The following is a 26,351-nucleotide window of genomic DNA, read 5'->3' as shown; positions in this document are numbered from 1 at the left end:
AAGCTTCAGGTTGAAAAAGACCTGGAAACACCACATGAGAACTCTCACTGGTGAGAGGCCACATCCTTGTGAAACACTCGAAAAGTGTTTTGGTATACCACAGGAACGTCTGTAACCAGAGGTTTGTTGAACATGAAGGCTTTCAGCGCAAAAGGAATTTGATGGACCGCATGAGGACTCTCACAGGTGAGCAGCTGGAGTTGTACCATTAACACTCTTAGAGATGGGAGACACTGAGCTGGTCCCACGCCAGCGAAGACATAGAGTCTCTCCATTATGTCCAGATGGACCACAGCGAGTGCAGGAGATCTGAGAGCTGCTGAGGGATCTCTGAGTCAGTGAGTGATGGCTGAAGATGTGAGCACAGGATGGAAATGTGGACACCCAGGCTGGGATCTTCAGGGAAAGGTGAGGCGAGGCAGCCGTCTATGAGCAGATCTCCAGTCTGCTGAGTGAAGCATTCGTGTTGCAAAGCGACAGTGAAACATGTAACGCTTGAACCTCAGGTGCGTGGGTCAACCCGGGACGCTGTCATCCTGAAGGCAGAAGCTGGAAAACATCCAGGAAACATCATCTTCATCGTAACTGAATCTAATGATCCATCTGTGATCCTGAGACCCTCTGTGATCCTGAGACCCTCTGTGATCCTGAGACCCTCTGTGATGCAGGCTCAGCATCCACACAAACCTTTTCAGGCTTTTGATTATTTCACACAAACTATCAGAAACAACAGCTGTGAGCTGCGTGGTGATCCTATCAAAGGAAATGTTCTGACACCGAGGGCTGGCATCACACGCAGGTACAAAGGAGACTTTCATCTGCTCTCACCTGTGCTGAGCAGACACCTGTGCTACATGCTGACATGAGCCCTGAAGGTTTACCCAGAATGCACTTTGTGTGTGAAGCTTCATGCAGGGAAAAACCAGATCAAACATCCAGGCTCCTCTGCGTCACGCCGCCATAGGTCCAACACTCCCACACTCACAGATGTTCAGTCTCTTGGAGTGGATGTAAAACTGATCTGAGTTCAGTTTCTAACAGAGCCTGTAACCGTGACACACCAAAGAGATGAGGTGTGTTTAGTTTGGACATAGAGCACAGTCTCTGACAGCTTACCCTCCAAATTATCTGTTTTTCAAACAAAGGTCTGACACTTTGAATTCAATGCCTAAAAACCTTTATTTGCAAAGTGCTTTTCACAGAAAAAACAAAAACAACATAAATAAAAGTGCCGAAATGTGTTGTTTCCATTAATTTGGTAGTAATTCAACAGAAAGCGCGTTTAAATAATGAAGTTTAAAGCTGTGACTTTTATTGTGAAAGCGCTGACAGGAAGAGGCCGTGTGTCGCCGGTGTGCTTTGACCTCGGAGCTGTTCGGAGCGGCTCGGCTCTGCTCGCTCCACCTTCGCCCCTCCCCTGGCCGGAGCGGAGTGAGATGCGTCCCGGAGCCTGAGGCGTTCGGACGAGTCGGAGCAGGACGCGGAGCTTTCAGGCGGGGAGCCTCCGGAGAGACACCGCGCCGTCTGTCGCACTGAAACCGGGTGTAGGTGCACTGCTGGCGGCTGCGCCTCCAGCTGCGTGCCGCTGAAAGCTGCAGGACTGAGACATGTACCAGGTCCAGGTGAGCTCATACCTGAGTTTGTATGTTTCTGGAGGGCTTAAAGAAATGACTCTGTGTTGCTGTCCCCACACCATCATCATCATCATCATCATTGTTATGTCTGCTGAGTTTTCATCTGCATAAATAAAGGATGTAAAAGTCCCTGCATGAACCTGACTGCAGCTTCTGCTGTGAGATATTTCCGTGTTTGCAGATCAGCTGCTGCTTCCTGTGTTTAGAAAGTGAACATCAGCACTTTTATTGATCACTTTCTTCCATTTTTAATGGAGCAGCTTGATGCATTATTATAACCTGCGATGTGTTCCTGAATGATCTGGACTCTGATGTTTTCTCTTTGCTCCATAAGATCTGAGAACAGAATCCACGGTTATTCACTGCTCCACAGACAACATCAGTCTTCCTTCGTTTGTTAAACGTGTCTCAAAGCGTTCAGGTTTAATATGAACATTACATATGAGATTACAGCTTCACAGCTGAAATATGAAACTGACCTCAGTCCCAGAGTTTAACCTGTCAGGGTGTGAAAGTTTCTTTAGTTTTCTGTTAAGATTAAAAAGAGTCCTGTAAACCATCGCTGTGACTCATCAGGTTCAGCTGCTGACGACCGCCTCCGTCATTCTTCTAACCTGGTGAAGCTTTTGGTCGTGTAGCGTGTCTAAATGTCGTTTTAGTGGAGTCACTGTTGTGAGCAGCAGAGGAGGCATGAGACCTGTGTTTGTTGTCACTGGATCAGCATCAGGAGCACACCAGGCTGGAGTGTTTTTGATGCACAGAAGTGAAGTCCCGACCTTCCTCTTTGTGTCATCATAAAAACTCCAGCAGCGACTGTCAGAGACATTTCAGGCTGTGGTGCTTTAACAGCACTGACAGGGTTCTCCATGTTCCTGTGTGGGTTCTCTCTGGGTTCCTCCTAACAACACAAAGGCAGATTAAGTGTTTGGATGTTAGGTTATCTGTGATCAAGTGCAGGTGTCAATGGTTGTGTCAGTCCAGACCAGAGTTCAGCTGGGAGAGGATCCAGCCACCCTGAACCGGATAAAAAGAAGAAGATGAACGGATGGATGGATGGATGCTTGGTTGGATGGATGGATGGTTGGTTGGTTGAACAGATGAATGGACGGTTGGATGGACAGATGGATGGATGGTTGGTTGGTTGAACAGATGAATGGACGGTTGGATGGACGGTTGGATGGATGAATGGATGGATAGGTGAAGGGTTGGATGGATGAATGGATGGATGGGTGGTTGAATGGATGGATGGATGGATGAATGGATGGATAGGTGAAAGGTTGGATGGATGAATGGATGGATGGACGGTTGGATGGATGAATGGATGGATGGTTGGTTGAATGGATGGATGGATGAATGGATGGATAGGTGAAAGGTTGGATGGATGAATGGATGGATGGACGGTTGGATGGATGAATGGATGGATGGTTGGTTGAATGGATGGATGGATGAATGGATGGATAGGTGAAAGGTTGGATGGATGACCGGTTGGATGAATTGATGGGCGGTTGGATAGGTGGAAGGTTGGGTGGATGGATGGATGCATGGCTGGATGGTTGGTTGGATGGACAGATGAATGGACGGTTGGATGGACAGATGGATGGATTGATGGTTGGTTGAATGGATGAATGGATGGATGGTTGGATGGATGAATGGACAGATGGATGGATGGATGGTTGGATGGACAGATGGATGGATTGATGGTTGGTTGAATGGATGAATGGATGAACGGTTGGATGGATGGATGGATGGATGGTTGAATGGATGAATGGATGGATGGATGGATGGATGGATGGATGGTTGAATGGATGAATGGATGGATGGATGGATGGATAGATGGACAGATGGACGGTTGGGTGGATGGATGGATGGATGGATGGATGGATGGATGGATAGATGGATGAACGGTTGGATGGATGGATGGACAGATGGATTGATGGTTGGTTGAATGGATGGATGGATAGATGGACAGATGGATGGATGAACGGTTGGATGGATGGATGGATGGATGGACAGATGGATGGATGGACGGTTGGATGGATGAATGGATGGATGGATAGATGGATGAACGGTTGGATGGATGGATGGATGGACAGATGGATTGATGGTTGGTTGAATGGATGGATGGATAGATGGACAGATGGATGGATGGACGGTTGGATGGATGGATGGATGGATGGACGGTTGGTTGAGCAGATGGATGGTTAGTTGAATGGATGGATGGATAGATGGACAGATGGATGGATGGACGGTTGGATGGATGAATGGATGGATGGATAGATGGATGAACGGTTGGATGGATGGATGGACAGATGGATGGATGGACGGTTGGATGGATGGATGGACAGATGGATGGATGACCGGTTGGATGAATTGATGGGCGGTTGGATGAATGGATGGATGGATACATGAAAGGTTGGATGGATGACCGGTTGGATGAATTGATGGGCGGTTGGATAGGTGGAAGGTTGGATGGATGTCCATCTGTGCTGGCAGATGGGCCTTCTGAGGGCTGTGGTTTGGGTTTTCAGTGCTGGTCAGCGACCGTGATGTGAAATGCTGAATGAATGAAACATTTCAGCACAAGGAGAAAAAGTTTGTGGGAGAAATATTTTTACTTGACAATCAGGCAGCGTTTGCTGTGAACAAAGCATCACATGTAAAAAGAGAAAAAAAGGAAGTGGGGTGTTGAAAATCGGATATTGTGATCATAAGAAGTGCTGGAGCGGTCTCTCCGATGCTTCTGCAGAGAAATGTTTTTGTTGCTTAAATGTCTGTGAATCAGAAAGTGGAAGTAACGGCTGAGCATTCAGAGTGAAATGAATGAAATGCTTCTGCGGGATCAGAGGAGCTCTGAGAGGATCCAGCATCTGCCCAGAGCACCCCCTGGACCATTTCATTATTTTTCATCTGAGTGACTAGCAGAAAATTAGCTTTCATTTTGAAAGGGCAGCCGCTGCCATCCCCGGGCCGTCTCCGGCCTGCAGCTGGTGGTCCTGGTTCTGCTCTGAAGCTGAGAGCTCCAGGGTCGGTCTAACAAGAACCTGCAGCAGGTGGAGAACCGGGTCACGTGAGGCTACGCGCAGCTCAGCCTGCAGAGTGAGGACGAGGAGACGGAGCTGGCGCCCGGTCGAGGGCTCTCCTCCTCACCCAGTGTTTCTCCCCCTGTCATTGAACACTGTGAGTGAGTATCTGCCCCTCCTCTGTGGAGGAGTGTGAACATCTCGGGAGGGGGCTCGGCTGGAGAAAGGGCACGTCCGCCCTCATTACCAGTGTGAATGTGAGGAAGGAGAGAATCAAAGAGCATCACAGAGAGCTTCCCAGGCTCCACTTACACAGTGAAGACTGCTCAGAAGGACCTAACGGACCGTACCGTGCAAACGTCTGCAGTGTTGCTTTATATGTTGCAGGGAAAACGGGCAATTAGTGCAACGAGTCGTTGAAATGTGTGCAAACAGACATGGAAGCACAGAGAGACCACAAGTCTAAGATTTGGGCGGAGCTTCATCCTTCAGCTCAGATCCTTCATTAACACTGACGTAGAGTTTTAGGCCTCACACTTCTGCTTTTGCTCTATTTCAGCCAGCTTTCAAACATGGAGTAAGCGAGCTCAGTGACTGTATGATGCTGCCGCCATGTTTCTCCACCTGTGGTGCATTCAGGGTCGTGTGGTCTCATACGTTTGTTCATTAACTTCGGAGAAAGGGAAGCTTCAGCAGTGCTGCTGCAGGGTCAGGCTGATCCCAGTGACACACACACGCACACACACACACACGCACACGCACACACACACACACACACACACACGCACACACACACACACAGCCTCCTGGGAGATGGTGGTTTTCGGTCCACTGAGCAGAGTGGCGTGCTGCAGATGTGAGGCGGAGTTTACGAGGTCATGTCTCAGGTGTTCGTGATTCCTCTGAATCGACTTCACCTGTGCACGCTGAGCGAGACAGAAGCAAACAGCTGGGACGGCGTTAAACACTAGAAATATCTGATGCCTCAGTGACCGCCTCTTCAGGGTCGGGTCAGAGTGTTTTAGAAAAGAGCAAACGAGGCCAGTAAAGTTTCAGTGGTCATCAGCAGCACCTGTGAGTCCGTCTCAGGGATTTTCCACCCACCTGTCAGAACAACCATGTGTGTTTATGTCAAAGGTGTCTGGCTGGTGTCCTGTGGCTGGTGCTAGCAGACTGCCTGTCCTGGCAATTCGTGGCAAATATGAAAGATCAAAGCGATTTTCCACTGCAGAATGAGAACAAACTGACCTGCATGTGGTGCAGGAAGGGCGGCGGTCCCGCCTCATCATTCGTCTCCCGTCAGAAGAAGGGCAGAGAAAGGTGTCTGTGGAGAGCAGGCTGTGCTCTTTTAACCCGTCTGCTGGTGTGGAAGGACTCTGATCTGGACTTGCACAGAAACGTGGGTCTACAATAAGCAGAGTGAGTCCTCACAGGCCTCACGTCTGTGTTTGAGTTTCTAAACAGAACAGAAGTGCTGTTTGTGAAACCAGCGTAAAACGTAACTGAGAACCTCCAAAGAACAGGAGGTTGCTGAGGTCCTCGGGGATCTGATGCATTCAGGGCCTCAGAGGCCTGAACAAAGCAGGGCTTGTTTCAGTGCTGTGGAGAAGCTCGGTGATCGCTGATGATCCGTGAGGGCTCCGGCCCTCAGTCAGCGGGAAGATGGTGGGGCAGCGGTGTGTTTGAGAGCGCTGCCGTTGTTTACACCCAGACTCTTTGTTCCCCTGAGCTCGAGCGTGTTTGCAGGCCGTCGCTCGGTGTCCTCTGCTGTAGTTACAGTACAGCTGGAGCTGGGAGAGCCACGGGGGGAAACTCATCCAAGATTAATTAGCAGCGGCGCTGCGGGAGGAGCTGAAACTCTCTGGGGTCAGCTCACGTCCTTGGCACAGTTTCCCCACCGCGCCTGAACCTGCGCTTTATTTACGGAGCGACACTAAAGGCATCACCCCTCCATCTCCCCCAGCATCCGCCTGACAGCAGACTTCTGTTTATGTGATCAGCTGTTACAGCCGCTTCATGGCCCATGTTTCATAAAAAAAACACGCAAAGTGTGAGTAGAGTACTGCAGTATCAGCAGAGTACTGCAGTATCAGCAGAGTATCAGCAGAGTACTGCAGTCATCTGGCTGCACACTGAGGATGTGCTGCAGCAGCACTGAGCCCTGCTGATGGAGGACTGTTTGCTCAGCACAACAGCAGGTTATTTATAGCTGACAGCATCTCCACAACACACACAGAGTGAGAGAGAGAGAACAGAGAGATGCAGGCAGATACGTTCTCTACTGTGTGTCTTCTATTTTTACAGTAGAATCACAGTAGAACCAGGAAGTCCGGCTGACATCCTTCCTGGGTGAATAATCTGATCACTGATGCTCTCTGAACGACTCTTTTGAGTCATCATGGATTTACTCCTCAGTAAAAAGTTACCCATTACTTTAGTTACTCCGCTGCTCTTGGAGAGCAGGAACTGTCCCGCTGATGCAGGATGACATCACAAAAACTGTCCAATCACTGTGTAATGCTTGAAATGTCCTTATCTTAAGTAGCTTTAGAGCGCGGCGTGAGGATGCCCTACAGTGTGGAGTCAGAGCGTCACTCTCACAGCGCAGCTCGAGCGAGTGACGCACAGTTCAAGGATGATGTAAACATGACCTCAGAGTGATGTCATATATGTTGGAGCCACCTCTGAACGCGGCGTGCCCCTCGGCAGGTCACTCGCTGTAGCGTGATGTCTGTGTTAAGCGAGTCATCCATTAATGATGGTGGGGCGCTGCTGCTCTCGGCCTCCATCACGGCTCTAATAATAAAACTGCAGATGATGTTTTATTGATTACAGCTGCCGAGTTCACAGAGGCACGTTTCACTCTCAGCTCGCCTTCCTCCGCCCGCTGGCGCTCGTCACGACTCACCTCCCTCTGAACGGCAGCAGGTGAAGCAGCTCACCTGTCGTACCTGAGCTGCAGGTTCTGCAGGGCCGGGTCAGTTTTAGTGGATCGGACGTTATCGTGGTTCTCGTGCCTGAATTCTGTTTATTCACAGATGTATTTTAGCCTCTGCTGAGGTTAGTGCAGGGTTCAGGGAGCTGGATGTCTGTTACGTTTCCATTTACGCCTGATGTTACTGCACATGTGCAGTAGAGTGATGGTCAGAGAGAGCTGAGCTTAGCTATGAAGTTTAATAAACTCCTTGCTATCTAAAATATAACAGGACACCGGAGTAAATTCTCAGCATCTCACACTTCTGATGATCAGCTGTCTGCTTGATGTTTATTCAGCTGTGTAAAAACTATAACTTTAATCTCAGCCAAACCGATTTACTCAGGAACAAATAAAACACTGAAAAAAGCCAAACAATAACATTTTTAAGTTATCTAAGTGACTTATATATCATGTTTAACCTGAGTAGCGAAAGACAGCGGTGGGTTTGAAACGATTTGCGGGAGTCCGGTGTTCTCACGACTCTAGTGAGCCTAGCCCCCGGCTAGCTATCGAGCTAGTGGGTAACAGACGTCTCCGAAAACGTCGGAGCGCTTTTGAAAATATGTGGTGTCTTGATAAACTGAGCAGATATTTGAGGTTTACACAGCTACATTCTCGCCTGAAAATATGTTAAACGTTTATTTTGTGACCCAGAAAGAATAATAAGAGTAATATTAAAACTAACTAGCTGCCGCCATTGTTGGAAACTGAGCTGGGCTGCGCTATGAATTCTGGGACACAGCTTCTTCTTCTTCTTCTTCTTCGGGGTTTAACAACAGCTGGCATCCTTGTACATGCAGTGCTGCCATCTTCTGTTTCAGTCCGTTATTACACTCTTAAATCCTACTACTTATTCCTGCGTCTTTTGTGATCTTACAAAGCTTCAAACGACGCGTCGACTATTAAATCAGTCGTCGACGATTTTGATAGTCGACTAATCGTGGCAGCCCTACTCCTCACCCCCCACCCAACCCTGTGGCTGTCACGTGCTCCATAATGTTGTGCTGTGGACATTTATGTGGTTTTTGTGCAGAGGAGTTTTTTTGTTTCCTGTTCTCATGCTGTCCTCCCAGGAGCCCAGCATGAGTAGAGGTCTCTTTTTTTCCTCTTGTACTTTCCCATTGTTGTGTATATTTCAGTGTTTTTCTGTAATGTTACCGATCTCCGACCTGTATCCACATGTGACGTCTGTTGATTGATTGTTCTTGAAATTCTTCAGATAAACTTTAATGTGAATGATTTACGGACCTGCTGCGAGCAGCAGAAAGATCGGGTGCAGGTGGACGGCGTGCACAGATGAGAGCTCTGGTGAGTCTCCTCATTTTCAGCCTCAGATCAGAAACGTCCTCGTCGCCCCTGAGCCGGATGGAAAAGCTGCCAGCATGAAACCTGAAGCCGAGTCTTTCTGCACAGACTGACACAACATCACGACTCCAGTCGCCGCCTCTGGCTCCGCCCATCACTGAGCTCAACCCGTCAACCTCCCGATGATTCGGCGACCCTGCCCATCTGCCTGTCGTAGGGGAAAAGGTTGTTGCTGAAGGAGCTTCCTGGTAAAAAAGACCCCCTTCCTCCCCGTGATGACCAAGGTTGGCATGACCACCATCGCAGCTCGACATTTAGTTCGTGCTCACAGCAAGCAGGTCAAAGGTCAGAGCGTTTACTGCCCTGCTGAAACATGTCTTTGTGCATCGCGGTCCCGCCGCCGCTGTCAGACTTCTCAGGTTCAGTCTGAGTGAACAACCATCTTATTCCCGTCTGCAGAGCACGCAGTTTTCAGTGTGATCATGTCACCGACCTTTGACCCTCCGCTCTGCTGCAGCTGCCGTTACGTGCTCCGCTCAGAGAGAAACTTTATCGCTGCAGCTGCCGCACCTTCACACAGCCGCGGCGCTGCGATTCCCCGCGCTGTCCCCGGCTTTTAAAGCACCAAAGTCATTTAGCTCTGACCGCTCTCCTCTTTCGTCCTCGTCGACACTTTTACCGGACGCCCACTGTAACCCTAACCCACTGAAAAATGATCTGAATATCATCTGTCAGCCACAGAAGACAGAACAGTGTCGTCGGTGTTTGTTGTGTCAGATAAACTGATGAGCTGAAAGACCTCACCAGGTCGGAAAAGGAGACCTCGTCCTTCGTCCTGGGCACAGAGTCGGATCCCTGCTGGAGTTCGGGAGAGTTTTCTGTTCCAGACACGGCAGTGAGGACTCACTGAGGTCATCGAGACCTTTAAAACTCAAGCAGCAGGATTAACATGTGCAGGAAGCTGGGAAGTGTCGTGACTGCTCACACAACTGGGAAAACCTGTCTGAGAGACTTTAGGCCACATCCCGCTGTGCTGTCAGAAACACGGAAACATGGCAGATGAGTTGATGTGTGCAGGAAGTGACACAACTATGAGACGATTCATCCCTGACGACACAGCAAACGCCTCCTCGGCCATTCTTCCTGCGATGTGTTCAGGAAGTCATCCAGCGACGGTTTTAAGCATCGCTCTGTGTCATATCCAGACTGTTTCCTCCACTTTTCCTGGTTCAGCTGATAAAACTCTGCTTTATCTCTGGATTATCCTCCCATCCCATTCTGGATTTATGAGCTCGGATATGTTTCCTGATCCGTGCTGTGTCATATCCTTTTTTCCTTTGTTGGGTCCTTTATTCTGAAGTGATCAGTTCACAGTGAATCTGCGCGGCGCTGCTCGCCTCTTCGCGGGATTAAACATGTGGCGCACACAGCGCTGTGGATTAGGATTAGGAAGGCACATGAATTAATCTGTGATCTGGCATCAGACTGGGAATTAACACTTCCCAGAATGCTTCAGAGCTGGCAGGCAGCGGAGCGCACATCTGTCCACCGGTGTTTTCAAAGGAGCTGCAAAGAAAAGTGTCTGAACTTCTTTAAGTCGCTTGAAGACGTTTCACCTCTGATCCCAGAAGCTTCTTCAGTTCAAAGGTCAAATGGCCAAGAGTCGCACTGGGTTTAAATCTGGGACTCTCAGCCATTTGACCTCAGAACTGCAGAAGCTTCTCGGATGAGAGGTGAAACGTCTTCAAGCAACTTAAAGAAGTCCAGACGCTTTTCTTTGCCAGCTCCTACGATGACCTGATGACTGATGACTTCACAGACACATCCACCGGTGTTTCCACACCAGCTGGCTCCTCTGCAGGTGTAACAGAGCCCAATCAATCGTGGTCGCCTGTGTCACAGGCGTGTGCTCCATCACACGATTGGTGTTTGCAGCCTTCCTCCTGCTCCCTCAGCAGCGGCTCGGACGAGACATTACCGGTGAAATCAGCTGTGATCATTTGTGTGTCTGAGCCGCTGTGAGGAGGCTGCGCTCACACCAGCGTGTGCAGACGACATGTTTGTGCCTCATTTAGACACATTCATTACCTCTGGACCGGTTTTCTCATTATCCTCTCATAATGTGACGGGCTCGCTCTGCCGCGCCGCTGCGACTTCCTGTAATCACTGCAGGGCCCTAAAAGCTGCTCCGCCCCCTCCATCCTATCACAGACAGAGTGTAACCATGACAAACGTGACCTCTGACCTCTGGATACGAAGCCACCCAGAGACATGCAGAGTCCTACGTAGCTGCGAACTCGTCTCAGCGTCTTTAGTTATTAGTCTCTCTTCCACAGCGTGTCTTTATCCCAGATGGCCCCGCCCCTCGCCGAGCCTGGTTCTTCCTGTTAAAGGGAGTTTTTCCTTCCCACTGTCACCACAGCACTTGCTCATAGGGGGTCATGTGATTGTTGGGTTTCTCTGCATTGTTGTGTCTTCACCTTACAGTATGAAGTGCCTCGGGGTTGTTGTGTTATTGCGTCTCCTCGGCGGTCTGGTCTAACCCGCTGTTTCTGCCCTCCAGCTGGTCGGGGAGCAGCAGGAGAGCCGGCCCCTACTGAGCCCCTCCATCGATGACTTCCTGTCGGAGACCCGGAGCGACACCCCCTCCGCCCGACCGCTCACCTCCAACACAGCAGGTAGACTCCCGCTAATTACCACCTCCTCCCGTCCTTCCCCTCGTCTTCCACAGCTCAGCGGGGCTCCACCCCCTCCTCCACCCCCTCCTCCACCCCCTCCTCCTGCTCAGTGTGAGGATTCTTTTCAGCCCTCGTGCAGGAGAAACGAGGGGAAACATTATTGATCCATTTCTGTTTTATTTAATCTGCTAAACATGAGCTGTGAGAAGAAGCCTCCTCCTCTCCCAAATCTCTTTGCTCTCTGTTCTTGTACTCCTCTAACTTTCCGCCCTTGGCCGTCCTCCTTCCTCCTCTGTGAACCATCTGTCACCTCCGACTCAGCAGGTACACCGGCCATTAATTAGCACCTCTGACCTCCTCTGTCCTCCTGTCGGCTCTGTCCTCCTCCTCACATTAAACTCAGGCTGCTGTGCTGCTTCTTTCTGCATTTACATAAAAACTGTCGACGTGTCAGGAGGAGGAGGAGGGGGAGGAGGAGGGGGAGGAGCCCCGCTGAGCTGTGGAAGACGAGGGGAAGGACGGGAGGAGGTGTGGCTGATCCGAGCCTGGGCCTGCAGGGAGACGCTCAGAGGTCACAGAGTCACGCGTTCTGTTATTGATCATGGATCAATTCAAACTTTATTAGTCTGTGAGCGCGGTGACAAGAGCACATCTGAGCGCCGCTGTAACCCTCTAACACCTCCAACCCCGCTGAAGGCGATGGTTAAACTCACTGATGAGGGTGGGTGGACACGCCTCCTCCAGCTCGTGGACGCCGCGATGAACGAACGCTGCAGGTCGGCCACAGCGTCTCAGTCCCAGCTGGTCGTGCGTGTAGGAGGCGCCCTGTCAGCGGCGGCTCTAACCGAGCTCGTCGGCCTGCGAGGCTGAGCCGGGGCAATAAATCTGTTTTAAATGACCTCGAAACTGTGATGCTGAGAGTACTCTGAGTACTCTGAGTAATCTGAGTACTCAGAGTACTCTGAGTACTCAGAGTACTCAGATTACTCAGAGTACTCAGAGTACTCTCAGAGCTCTGATCTTCTGACTTCTGAGTTAAATGTTGTTATTATCTGTTCTCCACACCAAAGTGAAGAGCCGCTCTCACAGACACGCTGGCGGTAACGAGTCGTCTCCCGCCGTCTGCAGTTCTGTCCACAGCTCTGGACCTGGTGGACCTCAGCGAGCTGGGGGAGAGCAGCGGGGGGAGCAACAAGGAGCGGAGGAGGAGCCCTCTGAGGAAGAAGGGCAGCTCGAAGAGTCCGCGACGCCGAGCCAAACCCGAGGAGACGGAGCTGATCCAGGTGCAGGTGGAACACCTGCCCGCCAGTCCCAGAACACCTGAGAGGATCTCGCTGGACTCAGGTGAGTCTCAGAGCGCAGCCTGAACCCGACGCCATCATCATCATCGTCAGTTTTTATCAGGTGACAGTGAGGAGACGAGCGGCTGAGTGTTCGTGGAGGCGAGACGAGGGCAGCGAGCAGGGTCTGTGTTCAGTTCTCAGGTGATCCGCTCACCTTGATTAGCAGGTGAGGCAGCAGACTGACCGCGCCTCACCACAGTCACATGACCAGAGACAGTTTCAGTCTCTCAACCCGAGCGTCACCGAGTTTGATCCCTGTGGAGAGAGAGGGCACGTTCGTGCGTCTTCCAGAGACGCCCGGGAGAAAAGCCGATTACAACATGTAGGCAGATTTATTACTAAAGTGCACGCCGTCATCCACAGCTGCAGCAACATCTGGCTCAGCTCAGCCTGAGAGCAGCAGGAGCTGTGAAAGATGGGAAGTGTCTTCATCATAAATTCATCGTCGTTATTAAGCCGAGCATGAAATGATGCGGCTTGTTCCAGCGTGCATGAGCTGCTGCCTCCTGAGGACTGAACGCCGTCTCGCCACGCTGGACCTGTCAGACCTCAGAGCTTGCAGCGTGAGCCTCAGGGCTCCACAGGCACCCACAGCCGGGTTCGTCTGTGGACCCTGGAGCTGAGAGTGTGGCAGATTTTCAGCTTTGTCATTAACGAATAAATCAGCTAAAAGTGCGGCTCTGTGCTGCCCCACGAGTGAAATCCCCACGTCTGCATAAACCCATCTATAAATACACTCAGGCCTTCATCACTCAGGCCTTCATCACTCAGGCCTTCATCACTCAGGTCTTCATCACTTCATTTCATTAAAAGCTTTAAACTCACCGAGTCGTGAGGATCTTTAATCGCAGCTTTTACTGTGATGAGTTCCCACTTCCTGTTTCCACCCAGCTGCACTTTGTGTTTTCACTGGCTGGAGCGTACTCATCCTCATTACTGATAAACACACACAGGAGTAATGATGATTGGACCTCAGGCGTGTTGTTGTGTTTGCAGTCAGCCTGTCGTCTCCTCTGGAGAAATGGGAGGAGGTGAACCTGGACGTGGAGGACGGCGGGCGCAGGAGGAGATACGAGAAGAGATGCACCTCCCATCACTCGTCCAGTGAACTGCTGTGGTAACGTAGCTCAGCTCGTCTCTGTAGCTCTGCACGACCCCGGCTCAGAATGACCTCACGCTGACAGTTTTAGCTCCGCCCACTTTGAACCAGCTTCCTGCACAAACATATCTGAGTTTCTATACTTGGGACCATAAAAGGGTATCTGTACTCTGTGGCATCATACAGGAGGCGGAGCTTCTGGCTCACCTGAAGACACTGACAGAAGATTAGGAACAGCAGGCTCCCGTTAACGCTGTGCTGTTCTCCTTCAGGTCTGCAGAGTTTAAAACCGACCCGCTGACCAAGAACAGCTTCAACATCCACAGCTTCGACGACCTCGACTTCATTTCTTCAACGCAGGTCAGTCGCTGCTCATGCTGCAAATACTACTGCAGTACTGCTGCTCACCAGTGTGCGGTGCTGCTCTGGAGCCCTGATGTGGGTTTGACTCACGGTGAGTTCAGCCTCATCGTGACCTTTGAACCACACGATGTTAGCGAGCGCTCTGACTGAGAGGTGAGTGCCAAAAGTGACTGAGATCAGGCCCAGTGTGTCGGCCATCTGTAGTGAGAGTGTGCAGTTCAGGCAGCCTGGGAGAAACGAGTGCAGACCGCTGCAGGTTAGGGGCGGAGCTTCAGACGCAGCTGTGACTTTGACCCAGTCACTTTGTTTTCCTTCACACTGACCTGTGTGTGTGTGTGTGTGTGTGTGTGCGTGCGCACGTGTGTGCGTGCATGTGTGTGTGTGCATGTGTGTGTGTGTGCACGTGTGTGTGCACGTGTGTGTGCGTGCACGTGTGCGTACGTGTGTGTGTATGCATGTGTGTGCATGCACGTGTGCATACGTGTGTGTGTATGCATGTGTGCGTGTGTGTGCGTGCACGTGTGCGTACGTGTGTGTGTATGCATGTGTGTGCATGCACGTGTGCATACGTGTGTGTGCATGCACGTGTGCGTGTGTGCGCGTGTGTGTGTGTGCTTTCAGGACTGCGGGGCGTCCCGGCAGCGCAGACGGACTCGCTCTCTGCTGGTCAGGAACGAGTCTCTGGAGGACGAGTTCGTCCGGGCGAAAGCTGCTGTGGAGGTAAGAACGCGCTGACACGGGCGTCCTCGTCACACTGATGTCATGAACGAACGCTCCTCACGCCGAGCCCCGCCTCCTTGCTCTCCCGTCTCCTCGCTCAGTCCCCTCTGTGACAAACTGACAGGAGGAAACTCAGCTGATGCTCAGAAACAGATGGCGTGTACTTCCTGTCACCTGAGCGTCTGCAGGTGTTCTCAGATCAGTGTTGCTGTGAGGTCTCTGCGATTCACCTGCAGCTTCATCAGTTGTGTTTCATTCAAGCGTGAGGATGATGATGATTTATTGTTTTATTAACATCGCTGACGCCGAGTCTGACAGACTGTCAGCGTGCAGCTGAGTGCAGGTAACGCGGTGAAAACCCGCACGTGGCGGTGAAAGCGTGACTCTTCTCCGCCCGTCCTGAGAGCAGGACACTCTGCCTGCTGCGCTGCCTCCTCTCTGAAGCTGATTGGCTCTGACAGCGCTGATATTCACGGCGGCTCGAGATGCTCTGGTCCAGTAACCAGACGCGCCGCTTTCATATTCATGGCAGACGAGTGTTTAATGATGGACGCCGTCCTGATCCAGTATTTATACGCCGCTGCACATTTAAACTGTGACCTTTCACATAAATCCCCCCGCTGCCCTGCACACGTTACTGTTCCTGCCACACCGCAGAGAGCAGGAAACAACACACAGGATATTTATTTAGTGGCAGCACAGACCAGGTCCCTGCTCGAGTCCTCGTGTCTCAGGGAAAAACTAGTTCATGCATTTATTACTTCCAGGCTGGACGACTGTAATTCATTATTATCAGGAAGTCCTAAAAACTCACTGAAAAGCCTTCAGTTAATCCAAAATGCTGCAGCAAGAGTCCTGACAGGGACTAGAAAGAGAGAGCAGATTTCTCCTGTTTTGGCTTCCTGTTAAATCCAGAATTCAAAATCCTGCTCCTCACATACAAGGTGAGGCTGTGGGTTTACTGCTCTGCATTCCTGTCGTCACAAACTGCGCGGTCACAGATACGAGCAGCAGAGAGGACCGTGCTCTGCAGGTGGCCCGGCTGTCGGAGCAAGAGTCCTGACAGGGACTAGAAAGAGAAAGCAGATTTCTCCTGTTTTCCTCCCTAAGGACCCCAAAGCGCTTTACACATCCAGTCACACACACATTCACACACTGGTGATGGCAGCTACATTGTAGCCACAGCCATCCTGGGGCGCACTGACAGAGGCGAGGCTGCCGGACACAGGCGCCACCGGGCCCTCTGACCACCACCAGTAGGCAAACATGGGGTTAGTATCTTGCCCAAGGATATTTGGCATGCAGCCAGGAGGCAGCCTGGGATCGAACCACCGACCTTCTGATTAGTGGCTGACCTGCTCTGTCACCTGAGCTACAGTCACCCCATTAGCAGTAGAGCTCCTGCTGCTCCTCATTGAAGGAGTCAGCTGCATCAAAAGCCTAAAAGAGAAAGGAGGTGGGCGAGGAGGAGGTCTGAGCCTCTGTGCTCTGTGCGAGCCGGGCGTGGGCACGCCATGGTGGTCTGAGTTGTTTACCTTTCAGCATCTGTCTGTCTACTTCCTGTCTGACAGTCGGACACAGAGTTCTGGGACAAGATGCAGGCAGAGTGGGAGGAGCTCGCTCGGAGGAACTGGCTGGAGGACTCCGAGGACCAGCAGCCGATCCCGCCCACTGTCTCACCTGCAGAGAAGGTGAGCTCAGAACAAGCCGCCAGATAGAAACAGCACACACACACACACACACACACACACACACACACACACACACCTACACACACACACACACACACACACACACACACACAGAGTCGTGTTTTCATATCTTAGTGAGGACATCTCATTGACATGCTTTCCCAGCTGCTGACCCAAACCCGGAGCCTAACCATAACCTAACTGTCACCATGACACGAAAACCACATTGTGACCTTTTGTCTTCAAACTCGTGGGGCTGTTGGTCCCCACAGGTATAGCAACATGCCAAATTATGGTCCCCACAAAGATATGTAAATGTGGTGTACACACACAGATGAAAAACAGGGAAAAATCCCAGAATTCCAGAAAGCACTGAGTGAAAGTTGGATTCACACAAACCAACGTTTGAGACGAATGAGCTGTCAGTGTCTCCTCAGCAGCTCGCTGAATAATGCAGACGTGACGACTGCACGTTTCAGATTCCTCCAGTCTGACTCTGAGCAGTTAGCGCTGCTGTTAGCGCTGCTGTTAGCGCTGCAGCGTGACGCTAACACAGATCAAGTCTGTGACACCGGAGGTGACCTGAGGGGCGACGAGCAAAAAGGCAGCAGCCAGGTTCACGTGTGTGAGCAGATGTTTGGTAGCGTGTTAGCGTCACCTCCATGCCGCCATGATGTAACACCTGAGCGGAGAAGGGATTAGAGCGGGATTACCGAGGCGCCCACAGCTGATCTGAAGCCAGCTGCAGATTAAAGCAGCCAAACATCCAGCAAAGCAGTAATCTGACATTATTAATGACTGCCCCAGTGCATGCTGGGAAAATGTTTTCAATAAAAAGATGGGAGGAAGGTGAAATGTCAGCGCACACACAACACGCAGAGAGGCAGGAAAGGGCGGAGCCTGTGGAGTATTACAGAAAGGTCTATTAGTCATTAATCACCTGTTAAAACATCACCGCAGAGTTCACTGTAACACTGTGTGTGTGTGTGTGTCTCTGTGTGTGTGTGTGTGTGTGTCTCTGTGTGTGTGTGTGTGTCTGTGTGTGTGTGTGTGTGTGTGTCTGTGTGTGTGCTGCAGGGTTACTATTTCAACACCAACAACCCGTACAGCGACTGGCCCAACGCCTTCGCCGAGGCTCAGGAGAAAGCTCGGGAGGGAGACCTGAACACTGTCGTGCTGCTGCTGGAAGCCGCCATCCTGCAGGACCCGCAGGACTCAGAGGTGATGCTGTTCATCATTTCACTGTCTGGTCTGCAACAGCAGCCATCCACGAATGATGTTTCATCTGCAGATGTGACGATGGGAGTCTCATCTCTCAGAGTCAACAGCTGATCACAGCTTGTTTTATTTGGACGTGAGAGAGCGTAGACGCGATGAAGACGATGCAGGTCAAACTGAGGATTGTTTAAACTCCACAGTGTTGACCTCGTCCATCCCTTTATCACCTCAGTGTGCCATCTTCTGATGTCACAGAGGATCTCAGATTCCTCCAGATAATCTGACACATCGAATTAAACTTCTGTTTATGTAGAAACTAAAAAACGAAATCCTACCAACAGTCAGACTTCTGTGAGTCAGCGCTTCGGCAACAGTGGGCAGAAAAACTCCCTTTAACAGGAAGAAACACGACCGGTGGGAGTTGAGATGAAAGTTATCATGTGACATATGAAACGTTGTGCTGGCCGGTTCTGTTTGTACCACCAAGCACATGTTGGTGACGCGTGCTCGTGGCCTGCAGTCTGCCACGCCCACATTTCTCTGCATCAGGAAGCGCTCTGAGGGGTGAAGGAGAAAGGGGCGGAGAAGTTCAGCGACGGAAACAATCGTGTCCAAAGAGGAAGCCAGAAAAGGCACGCCTTTCCGCCGAGATACCATGGTGATGACGATGTTAAAAATAAAGTGAAGGTGCTGGAAAACATCATCACCGCCAGGCGAAGCATCATCACACACGTGCACTACAAACGCGTGAGCGCTGCGTGTGAACGCCTTCATCTTTGTGTCATGATGCATGGCACTGAAAGTGAGAAAAAAAAACAGTGAGGCAGAGGTTTGTGGCGAGACCCAGCGGTCTCACAGAAGGCGGGGCCTAAACGTGCTGACCGGAGCTCCGTGATGTTTAGATGTCCAACCATTTTCAGCCAGGAAGAGGTCGTTTCTGCTCGGTCCAGAATCAGTGAGTTCTCACATTCCTCTTCTTCTTCTTCACGTTTTCAGGCGTGGCAGCTTCTGGGTATGACTCAGGCTGAGAACGAGAACGAGCAGGCCGCCATCGTGTCGCTGCAGAGGTCAGTCGCCGTGATGCTGGAGAGCTCTGCTTTTTATTTAACCCTGACATGCTAACTGTTTGTGGAGCTAACCTGCTTTACCTGCTGCAGGTGCCTGGAGCTCCGCCCCAACAACCTGCCGGCCCTCATGGCGCTCGCCGTCAGTTTCACTAACAGCGGCATGCAGCGGGAAGCCGGCGACGTGCTGCGCCGCTGGATCTGTCACAACCCGCGATATAAACACCTGGTCCAGCACAGCAGGAGTCCGCTACGGGGCTCCCCGGCCATGCCGTGCAGGGGCCCCCACACCGCCACACCTGCCAGGTATGAAGTCATGTTCTCGTAAAGCTCCGAATCCTCTGTGATTGGATGGAACCGAGCTGTGTGTGTGTGCAGGTGCGAGCTGCAGGACGTGCTGCTCCTCTTCCAGGAGGCGGCTCTGCTGAATCTGGACGGCGTGGACCCCGACCTGCAGACCGGGCTGGGAGTCCTCTTCAACCTGAGCTCGGACTTCGACAAGGCGGTGGAAGCTTTCAGTGCGGCGCTGTCCGTCAGGCCACAGGTAACGCACACACGTCAACATGGTGGCGGTCCTTTCATGCGAGCAGTGGTGATGTCAGACTCGGGTTTCTCTCTGCAGGACTACCTGCTGTGGAACCGTCTGGGAGCCACACTCGCCAACGGAGACCGCAGCGAGGAGGCGGTGGAGGCGTACACCAGAGCTCTGGAGCTGCAGCCCGGATTCATCCGCTCGCGGTACAACCTGGGAATCAGCTGCATCAACCTGGGAGCGCACAGGTAACCCTGGCACTGACCTCTGACCTCACACAGACCAGCCATACTGCGGCGATGTAGTTGTATAACCCCGGTCCTGGTCCTGCAGGGAGGCGGTCAGTAACTTCCTCACGGCGCTGAACCAGCAGAGGCGGAGTCAGCGCTGCAGCCAGCAGCAGATGTCGGCTAACATCTGGGCCGCCTTGCGGATCGCCATCTCAATGATGGACCGCCCCGAGCTGTTCCAGGCCGCCAACATGGGCGACCTAGACCTGCTGATGAGGGCCTTCGACATGAGCGACGTCTGACGGCGAGTCATGGGAGGGCGGAGCCTTGCTCCCAGAGTCACGGGAGCTCGGTTGGATGCCCGGGTTGAAACCAGACAGCGAGGGGACGGTGCAGCCCTTTAGCTTCCTGTTTGTAGCTCAAACGTTCCCAACGCCGTCTGCAGGTCCGAACACGATCAGGTCGATCATCTTTTCACCTTTAACAAGAAGATTGAATTCAGCTCCGCCTCTTCCTCTTCCACCTGCGCTCACCTGCTGCTGATGCTCCTCTGCTCATCGGTCACTTCCTGATGGTCGACTTTAAAGGTGATGTCGTGAGGGGGAGGAAGGTCTGGACCTCACTCGTGGACTTAAAGCAGCTTTGCATGATTCACGACTCAAAATAATCCTTCTGACACAAACTTTCTGTTCATGGCTGTCCTTCATGAACATCAGGTGGGTGGAGCTTATGTACTCCTCCTACATGCAGCATAGACGTTTCCACCGTGAGCACCTTTTTGAGCATTTTCACCTTCGTGGTGTTTTGAAAGTGGGCGGCTCCGTTGTACTCATGGAAGCCCCGCCTCCATCCTCCACCACAGCCTGCTTCTCTGTCTCCTACCTGTCAGCTGCTCTCCACAGCGAATCATCTTCTATCCCTTCTATCAGCAGGTCTCACTACCATCTTTAAACCTTCTCCTTCTGTCACCTGGCTCCGCCCACTCCGCCCACTCTGCCCCTCTGCGCTCGGTCTCCTGCTTTGTATTAATGGGACCAGAATTTAGAAAGTAAACTTTTGTAATGAATCAGACGTGAAACCAGCGACTCATCCGGAAAGACTTCCCTGCGCTCATTTTCTCATGGACTTGTATACAGTCGCACACCAGCGTCGCCCTCTGCTGGTCACCCTGTTCTGTCCAAACCCCAGAATCTCTTCAGTGGTCGTTCTCACCTCCGTAGCTTTTCTATCGGCTCTGTTCACTTGCAGCACGTCTTTCAGCTCAGGTTTTAAAAACTCACAATGTCCGTGGACATGAAGCTTAACACCAGGTCCTTTCCTAACGAGTAATCCAAACCACGGAGCTGCAGGAGTGAGGAGAAGCAGAACACGCCCACTTTAAGGCTTTTTCCTCCATGTTTCTTCACCTTGTTACTTTTAACCCTTTAAAGCCATAAAACAGCAGCAGGAGTCTGTTAGCAAAGAACCAGGCTGCAAAAAAGTTTCCACCTCTGCCGTGAAAAGGCAGAAACTCGCCTCTGTGTGTCACCTCCTGCAGGCAACAGCTGGTACTGCAGCTGCATTTATTTAAATCAAACCAAGAGGCCACCTTCACACCTGAGATCTTTCTAATGTTAACGAGGCCTCACAGAAAGTTTTCCATGTGGTGATGATGAAGCAGCTGTATCAGGGCTAGCGCCACCTGCAGGAAGGGTTCGGGCATGTGTCAAGTATTTTCCAAAGGAATTCAGGAGAAATATCTGTCGTGTGAGGCGACTTTTGTTGTGATTTGGCGCTATATAAATAAAATAAAATTGAATTAAAATGATTTAATTTGCTTTGGCAGTTGAAAAGTTAAACGCCCCCGGTGTGACACAGCCGTCTGTCTTCACACAAAGGACGACCCTCAGCGAGCCGTACGGCTTCTTCCAGAACCAACGTCTGCTGGATCCCTACGAGTCCTCCCGTCTGCTCACCTCCGACCTCGTGTCTGCTCCTTCCTCTGTAAGAGACAGAAAAGAAAAACACCGCTCTGCCGAGCCTCGATCATTTTAATCCTACCGCTGTTTCCAATATCTAGTTCATCCTGTTCAGACTCCTCCAGAGAATATCCCTCTAACCCTGAAGCATAAGCATGCTGCAAAACCCTGCGTGCTCTACGTCTACGCCTCAATATTTCAAATCCAGTCATGGCGCCGGACGAAGCTTTTGACCCTCAAACACGGAGCGCCAACATGTTTATGAGCACATTTCCATTGTGTTTATAAAAAATAATAAAACAGCTTAATTTAATCATTTTAAACCCTCACATGTGTCACTGATGCAGCGTCACTTCTGTGCGTTAAGGTTTTTCACAAAACGACTGCAGCGGTTTCCCGCCTGGCCTGGAGGTGGCGCTCATCGTCCCGTCATACCTGCTGCTGTTCCTGTGTTTGCCTGTGGGAGGCGCCTGTGATTGATTCCAAACACGTTATAGTTTAAAACTGATGTTTGTATTATTGTTACAGTTTCTGTGTTTTATTCTGAAAAGTCGTGTTCATGCTCTGTCCCTTCCTTCCTGTCGCTGGTTCTCAGGTGAGTGTGAGAAAACGCGCAGCAGCTGATCCGGTTAAACGAAAGCTAAATCACAGCAGCGTTCCCGAGTCCTGGAGCGAAGGCTTCCTGTCCTGTCGTTAGTTCGGGACGATTTCCTGTCATTTTTTCAGATCAGCTGACAGGAAACCACGGCGCTTCTCATTCTGAGGGTTTTACTGTGTTCAAGTCAGGCCGCCGAGGACGCCCAATAACAAAAGTAAACAGCCAGCGCGTTTTCATCCACAGCTTCCTGCTTCAGAGATTAATGGTTCACAAACGCGATGATGAGGAGTGTGAACCTTCGTCCTGCTGCTTCTCCTGAGTCCTGCTCGTCTTCACGTCTGTACGGTTCTGATGTAAATGACTGTACGGACAGTAATCACATGTAACCTGATGATATTAAACGGGTGATGCAGAAACAGCTGACCTGGCGTCTAATCAGTGTGTGCAGAAACATTACTGTGATGGTTTAATTAAGGGCCGTGTTACAGAGCCCCCCCGGTTTGTCCTGCTTTTCCTGCCCCCTCATAGATTTCCACAGAAACAACAGCTGAAGGAAATTTGTCAGATTTCACTCGGTGGAAACGTTTCTGAGCCGAGCTGAAGCACAGACAAATAAGATAAAGTGTGAACTTGAAGCTGTGTGTTGTAAACGAACGTGTGTAACATAAAGACCGGAGCCTTTGACTTTTGGGGCACATACTGCATTAAAACGGGCAGCGCAGGGTAAAATACCAGTTTATACCACAAGATGGAGCAGCGAGTCAGTGAGGGAGGAAGAAAAGGACCCAAGGCCGGGTATTTAAACACTCATCATGTGACTGAACAAAAAGCTGCAGACAGGTCTGAGCACTCACCTGTGCCTGAGGGTTCAAAGACATGTTGAAGTGGGAGGTGGCGCTGATGCAGGGGTCCTGGCAGCCTATAGGGCCGGTGTCCTGCAGGTTTTAGAGCTCAGCTTGGGTCAACACACCTGAATCACATGATTAGTTCGTTACCAGGCCTCTGGAGAACTTCAGGACATGTTGAGGAGGTCGTTCAGCCATTTAAATCATCTGTGTTGGTTCAAGGACACGTCTAAAACCTGCAGGATACCGGCCCTCGAGGCCTGCTATAGGGGGAGGTCTGACAGGGAGGAAGGTGCTCGCAGTGCAGCAGTGACCTCCAGTGGCAGCAGGAAGCACTGCAGAGAAACATCAGCTCTGCCCATCCACAATCACACATTCATTGATAAACATTAGGACAACAGAGAAAACACCACAAAAGTGACCTGATCAAAGTGTATTTGCTTCAGCGTGAGCACGAAGAGGAAACTCTCGACAAAAAGCTTCGTGTCGGACGAGCCGAGAGTCACAAAAAGAGACGAAAGCATTTCACACTTAAAAAACTGCGAGGCTCAGTTTTCCACGATAATCATTAGACTCGTAAATGTGTTAAAAAGAAGGGCGCCATGACGAGGACAAGAGCTTTGAGTGGTTTGGTGACTGAGCTCATTTGATCCCAACAACACCCAAAAATCCAGGAAGAATTCCTGACCAGAACTCCCACTATAAAGCTGTGGGAACCACTCCAGTCTCAGGTCAGTAAACCTGAAGAAAACCAGTCAGCACTCAAACATTCACAAACACGATCGGCTCAACTCGGGCTCGGCTGGTCTTTGAACTGGTAAATCTTACTCAGGACACTTCCTTTATCTGAGGCCTGACCTGTTCTCTGCAGCACTCCCACCTCCACCTGTCGGTGTAGCCCTGATGGGGACGGGTGGAGGTAACTGAATGTGGTGTAGTGAGGGGTGAGCTATTTAATTGCGTTCAGCAGTGCAACAGTGTTCAGTACACCAGGGCCATTAAAGAGAGGAAACATGAAGCCATAGAACATTCAATGCTTTTATTTTCTTGATTTTTCACTAGAAGGTTGACTTCCTGCCAGGTGGCGAGGAGCTCTGTAACACATCAATAATGCACAGATTCATGGATTCTATCACTGATCAATACGTCTAATCACAGTCACATGATGAGATATTAGAAGCTGGTGTGAGATAAGCTGCTGAGGTTCAATCAGACTGTTTGTGGTCGCGGCGAAGGCGGCGCATCCACTCACTACCTCAGGAGACGGCCTGAAGGTGGAGCCAAAGATTCAGGAGCGTGTTCTCATCAGCTGCTCATGAAGGCCGGACTGTACGAGCCTACAGACGAACTTTGACCCTTGATTCTAAAGCAAAAGCGTCGACTCAGGGTCTCCTGCTGCTTCCCTCAGTGGTGAGCTGTCCTCTATTGTTGGTTGGTGACGAAGGTCACCTGAGCAGCTGTCTGGGATTCATTCGACTGTCGGTGTTAACGCTGGGCGATGAGCGATACCTCAGGACTCTCCACACTTCTGATTGGCCAGGAGCTTCCCCACAGCAGCAGTTCTTCTTCTTTAGTTTTCCTGCAGGTACTGAACCGAAAAGACCTCCAGCTGAGTCTCCAGCTCGGTGGCTCTGTTCCTGAACAAATGAAAACGAGATTTTAAGACATGCAGCTTCTGCTGAGATGTTAACAGGACCTGGAAGTGCGAGGGGTGTGTTTATGGACGCTGTAATGTTGTAAGTAAACGCTGCACAGAAAAAACTATTTTTAAACCTTATTTTGACCCAAAGCTGCCAAACGTTGGAAAACCAGATTCATGATTCCCAAACTGGGACTTCTGGGATCTCTGCCTGTCCAGAAAACGCCAAAGATCTGATGTGCACTCCCTGAATTTAACTTTTGCATCTCGTGCACTGAAGTTTGTTTCTGACCTGAGTGGGAGTGGGCTCGGAGCTCTGACCTGAAGGCCTTGGAACGCCTCTGGATGTTCTCCAGTCTCTGGATCCTGAAGCTCAGCTGACGGATGTTTCCCTCCAGCTCAGCGTCACTCAGCTCCACCCTCTGAGTCAGACGGCTGAAGGTGGACAACAGCTCCCTCAAACACAAACAGAGCAGATTAGAGGCGGAGCCTCCAGGTGTTTGCTCCCTGGACATGTGTGTCAGGCGTGGGCGGGGTCTTACTTGCACACCTGATGGCTGCAGGCGCTGCTGGCGACGGGGACGATGGGTCTCAGGCGCTGAGCGGCGTGCTCGACGAACTGCTGCTTCAGAGCGCGCTCCCTGCTGGCATCGGTCCAGGTGAGTTTCTCGTACAGGTAGAGGAGACCATACAGAGAGACAGAGAGGGCGATGAGACGCCAGCCCACTGAACGCCACACCTGCAGCGACAACAGCACGCACCTGAGAGACACACACCTGTCCCCGATTTTAACAGAGCCCTCGTGGAAAAGATAAGAAGTGGCTCGGAGTCGGGATCATTCCTGGACTAATCTCCTGGAGAGAGACCGTCATAGCAGGCCTGCGTGTTTATTCGCCGCAGACGCTCGGCATCGGTCTCCTGCACTCGGCCCTTTGTTATGATTGGCCACCTTCTGGAAGCCTGCCGAGGGGCAGCACCCGGTTACTGAACCTCAGCAATGCTGTAAAATAAAACATACCACTCCGCCGATCACCAGCACCGTCATGGACGCCCTGGATGTGACGGAGACCAGACCCGTTGCTATGGAAACCACCATTTCATCCCTGAAGCTGGAGCGTTCCTGCAGCAGAGAGACAGTTTCCATGTGCACTCTGTTTTTTCTGAAGGTTTCACAGATGTGACGCTGCGCTGAACTTGCCTTCTGCGCGCGGTCGGCGCCACTCAGCGCTCGTTTGGCGTTCGCGGCACCGATGAAGCGGGTGACGAGGGCGGTCCAGCCCAGAGAAAACCGGAAGTCGATGTTCTCCTGAAAGTCTGCACACAGGGCCGCGAGGCCGAGGTCGTAGGTCAGCTCGAAGGAGGCGGAGGGAGTGGAGAGCTGCTCCTGCAGAGCCGGAGACAGCAGAGGACGGACGGCGTCTGAGGACAACCAAGCAG

At 51.3% G+C, this 26,351-nt stretch overlaps 3 protein-coding genes across 8 annotated transcripts in view; 1 reads left to right on the top strand and 2 right to left on the bottom strand.

Annotated features, from left to right (window-relative positions):
- The window catches only part of LOC146496867 (uncharacterized), a 93,903-nt gene that overhangs the window by 13,034 nt on the left and 54,518 nt on the right, over positions 1 to 26,351 (bottom strand). The gene's annotated exons all lie outside the window — the stretch shown is intronic.
- Positions 1,233 to 22,451, top strand: pex5lb (peroxisomal biogenesis factor 5-like b). 2 transcript variants are annotated; one of them, XM_085140700.1, is made up of 13 exons: positions 1,239 to 1,622; positions 11,500 to 11,614; positions 12,743 to 12,958; positions 13,954 to 14,074; positions 14,329 to 14,416; positions 15,041 to 15,139; positions 16,711 to 16,830; positions 17,908 to 18,051; positions 19,045 to 19,115; positions 19,206 to 19,418; positions 19,491 to 19,656; positions 19,735 to 19,892; positions 19,978 to 22,451. In XM_085140700.1, exons 1-13 carry the CDS (start codon positions 1,608 to 1,610, stop codon positions 20,174 to 20,176), a joined length of 1,725 nt encoding a protein of 574 aa, XP_084996826.1. In that variant the 5' UTR covers positions 1,239 to 1,607; the 3' UTR covers positions 20,177 to 22,451. The 2 variants fall into 2 exon arrangements, with proteins under 2 accessions (XP_084996825.1, XP_084996826.1); XM_085140699.1 differs by having other exon boundaries at positions 1,233 to 1,622; positions 19,491 to 19,892.
- The window catches only part of mfn1a (mitofusin 1a), a 14,314-nt gene continuing 12,263 nt past the window's right edge, over positions 24,301 to 26,351 (bottom strand). For 3 of the 5 annotated variants that reach the window (XM_085140660.1, XM_085140661.1, XM_085140662.1), the window contains exons 14-18: positions 26,113 to 26,333; positions 25,933 to 26,034; positions 25,457 to 25,653; positions 25,236 to 25,370; positions 24,301 to 24,912 (exon numbers count right to left, since the gene is read on the bottom strand). In XM_085140660.1, the coding sequence (XP_084996786.1) occupies positions 24,846 to 24,912; positions 25,236 to 25,370; positions 25,457 to 25,653; positions 25,933 to 26,034; positions 26,113 to 26,333 (722 nt within the window). In that variant the 3' untranslated portion in view covers positions 24,301 to 24,845. Of the gene's footprint in view, positions 24,913 to 25,235; positions 25,371 to 25,456; positions 25,769 to 25,932; positions 26,334 to 26,351 lie in introns of those variants that run through there. The other 2 variants (XM_085140659.1, XM_085140664.1) reach the window with 2 other exon arrangements.

This window comes from Neolamprologus multifasciatus, chromosome 18 (assembly GCF_963576455.1).
Source record: "Neolamprologus multifasciatus chromosome 18, fNeoMul1.2, whole genome shotgun sequence".
Taxonomy (NCBI): Eukaryota; Metazoa; Chordata; class Actinopteri; order Cichliformes; family Cichlidae; genus Neolamprologus; species Neolamprologus multifasciatus.
This window is presented reverse-complemented; position numbering and strand designations above follow the sequence as displayed.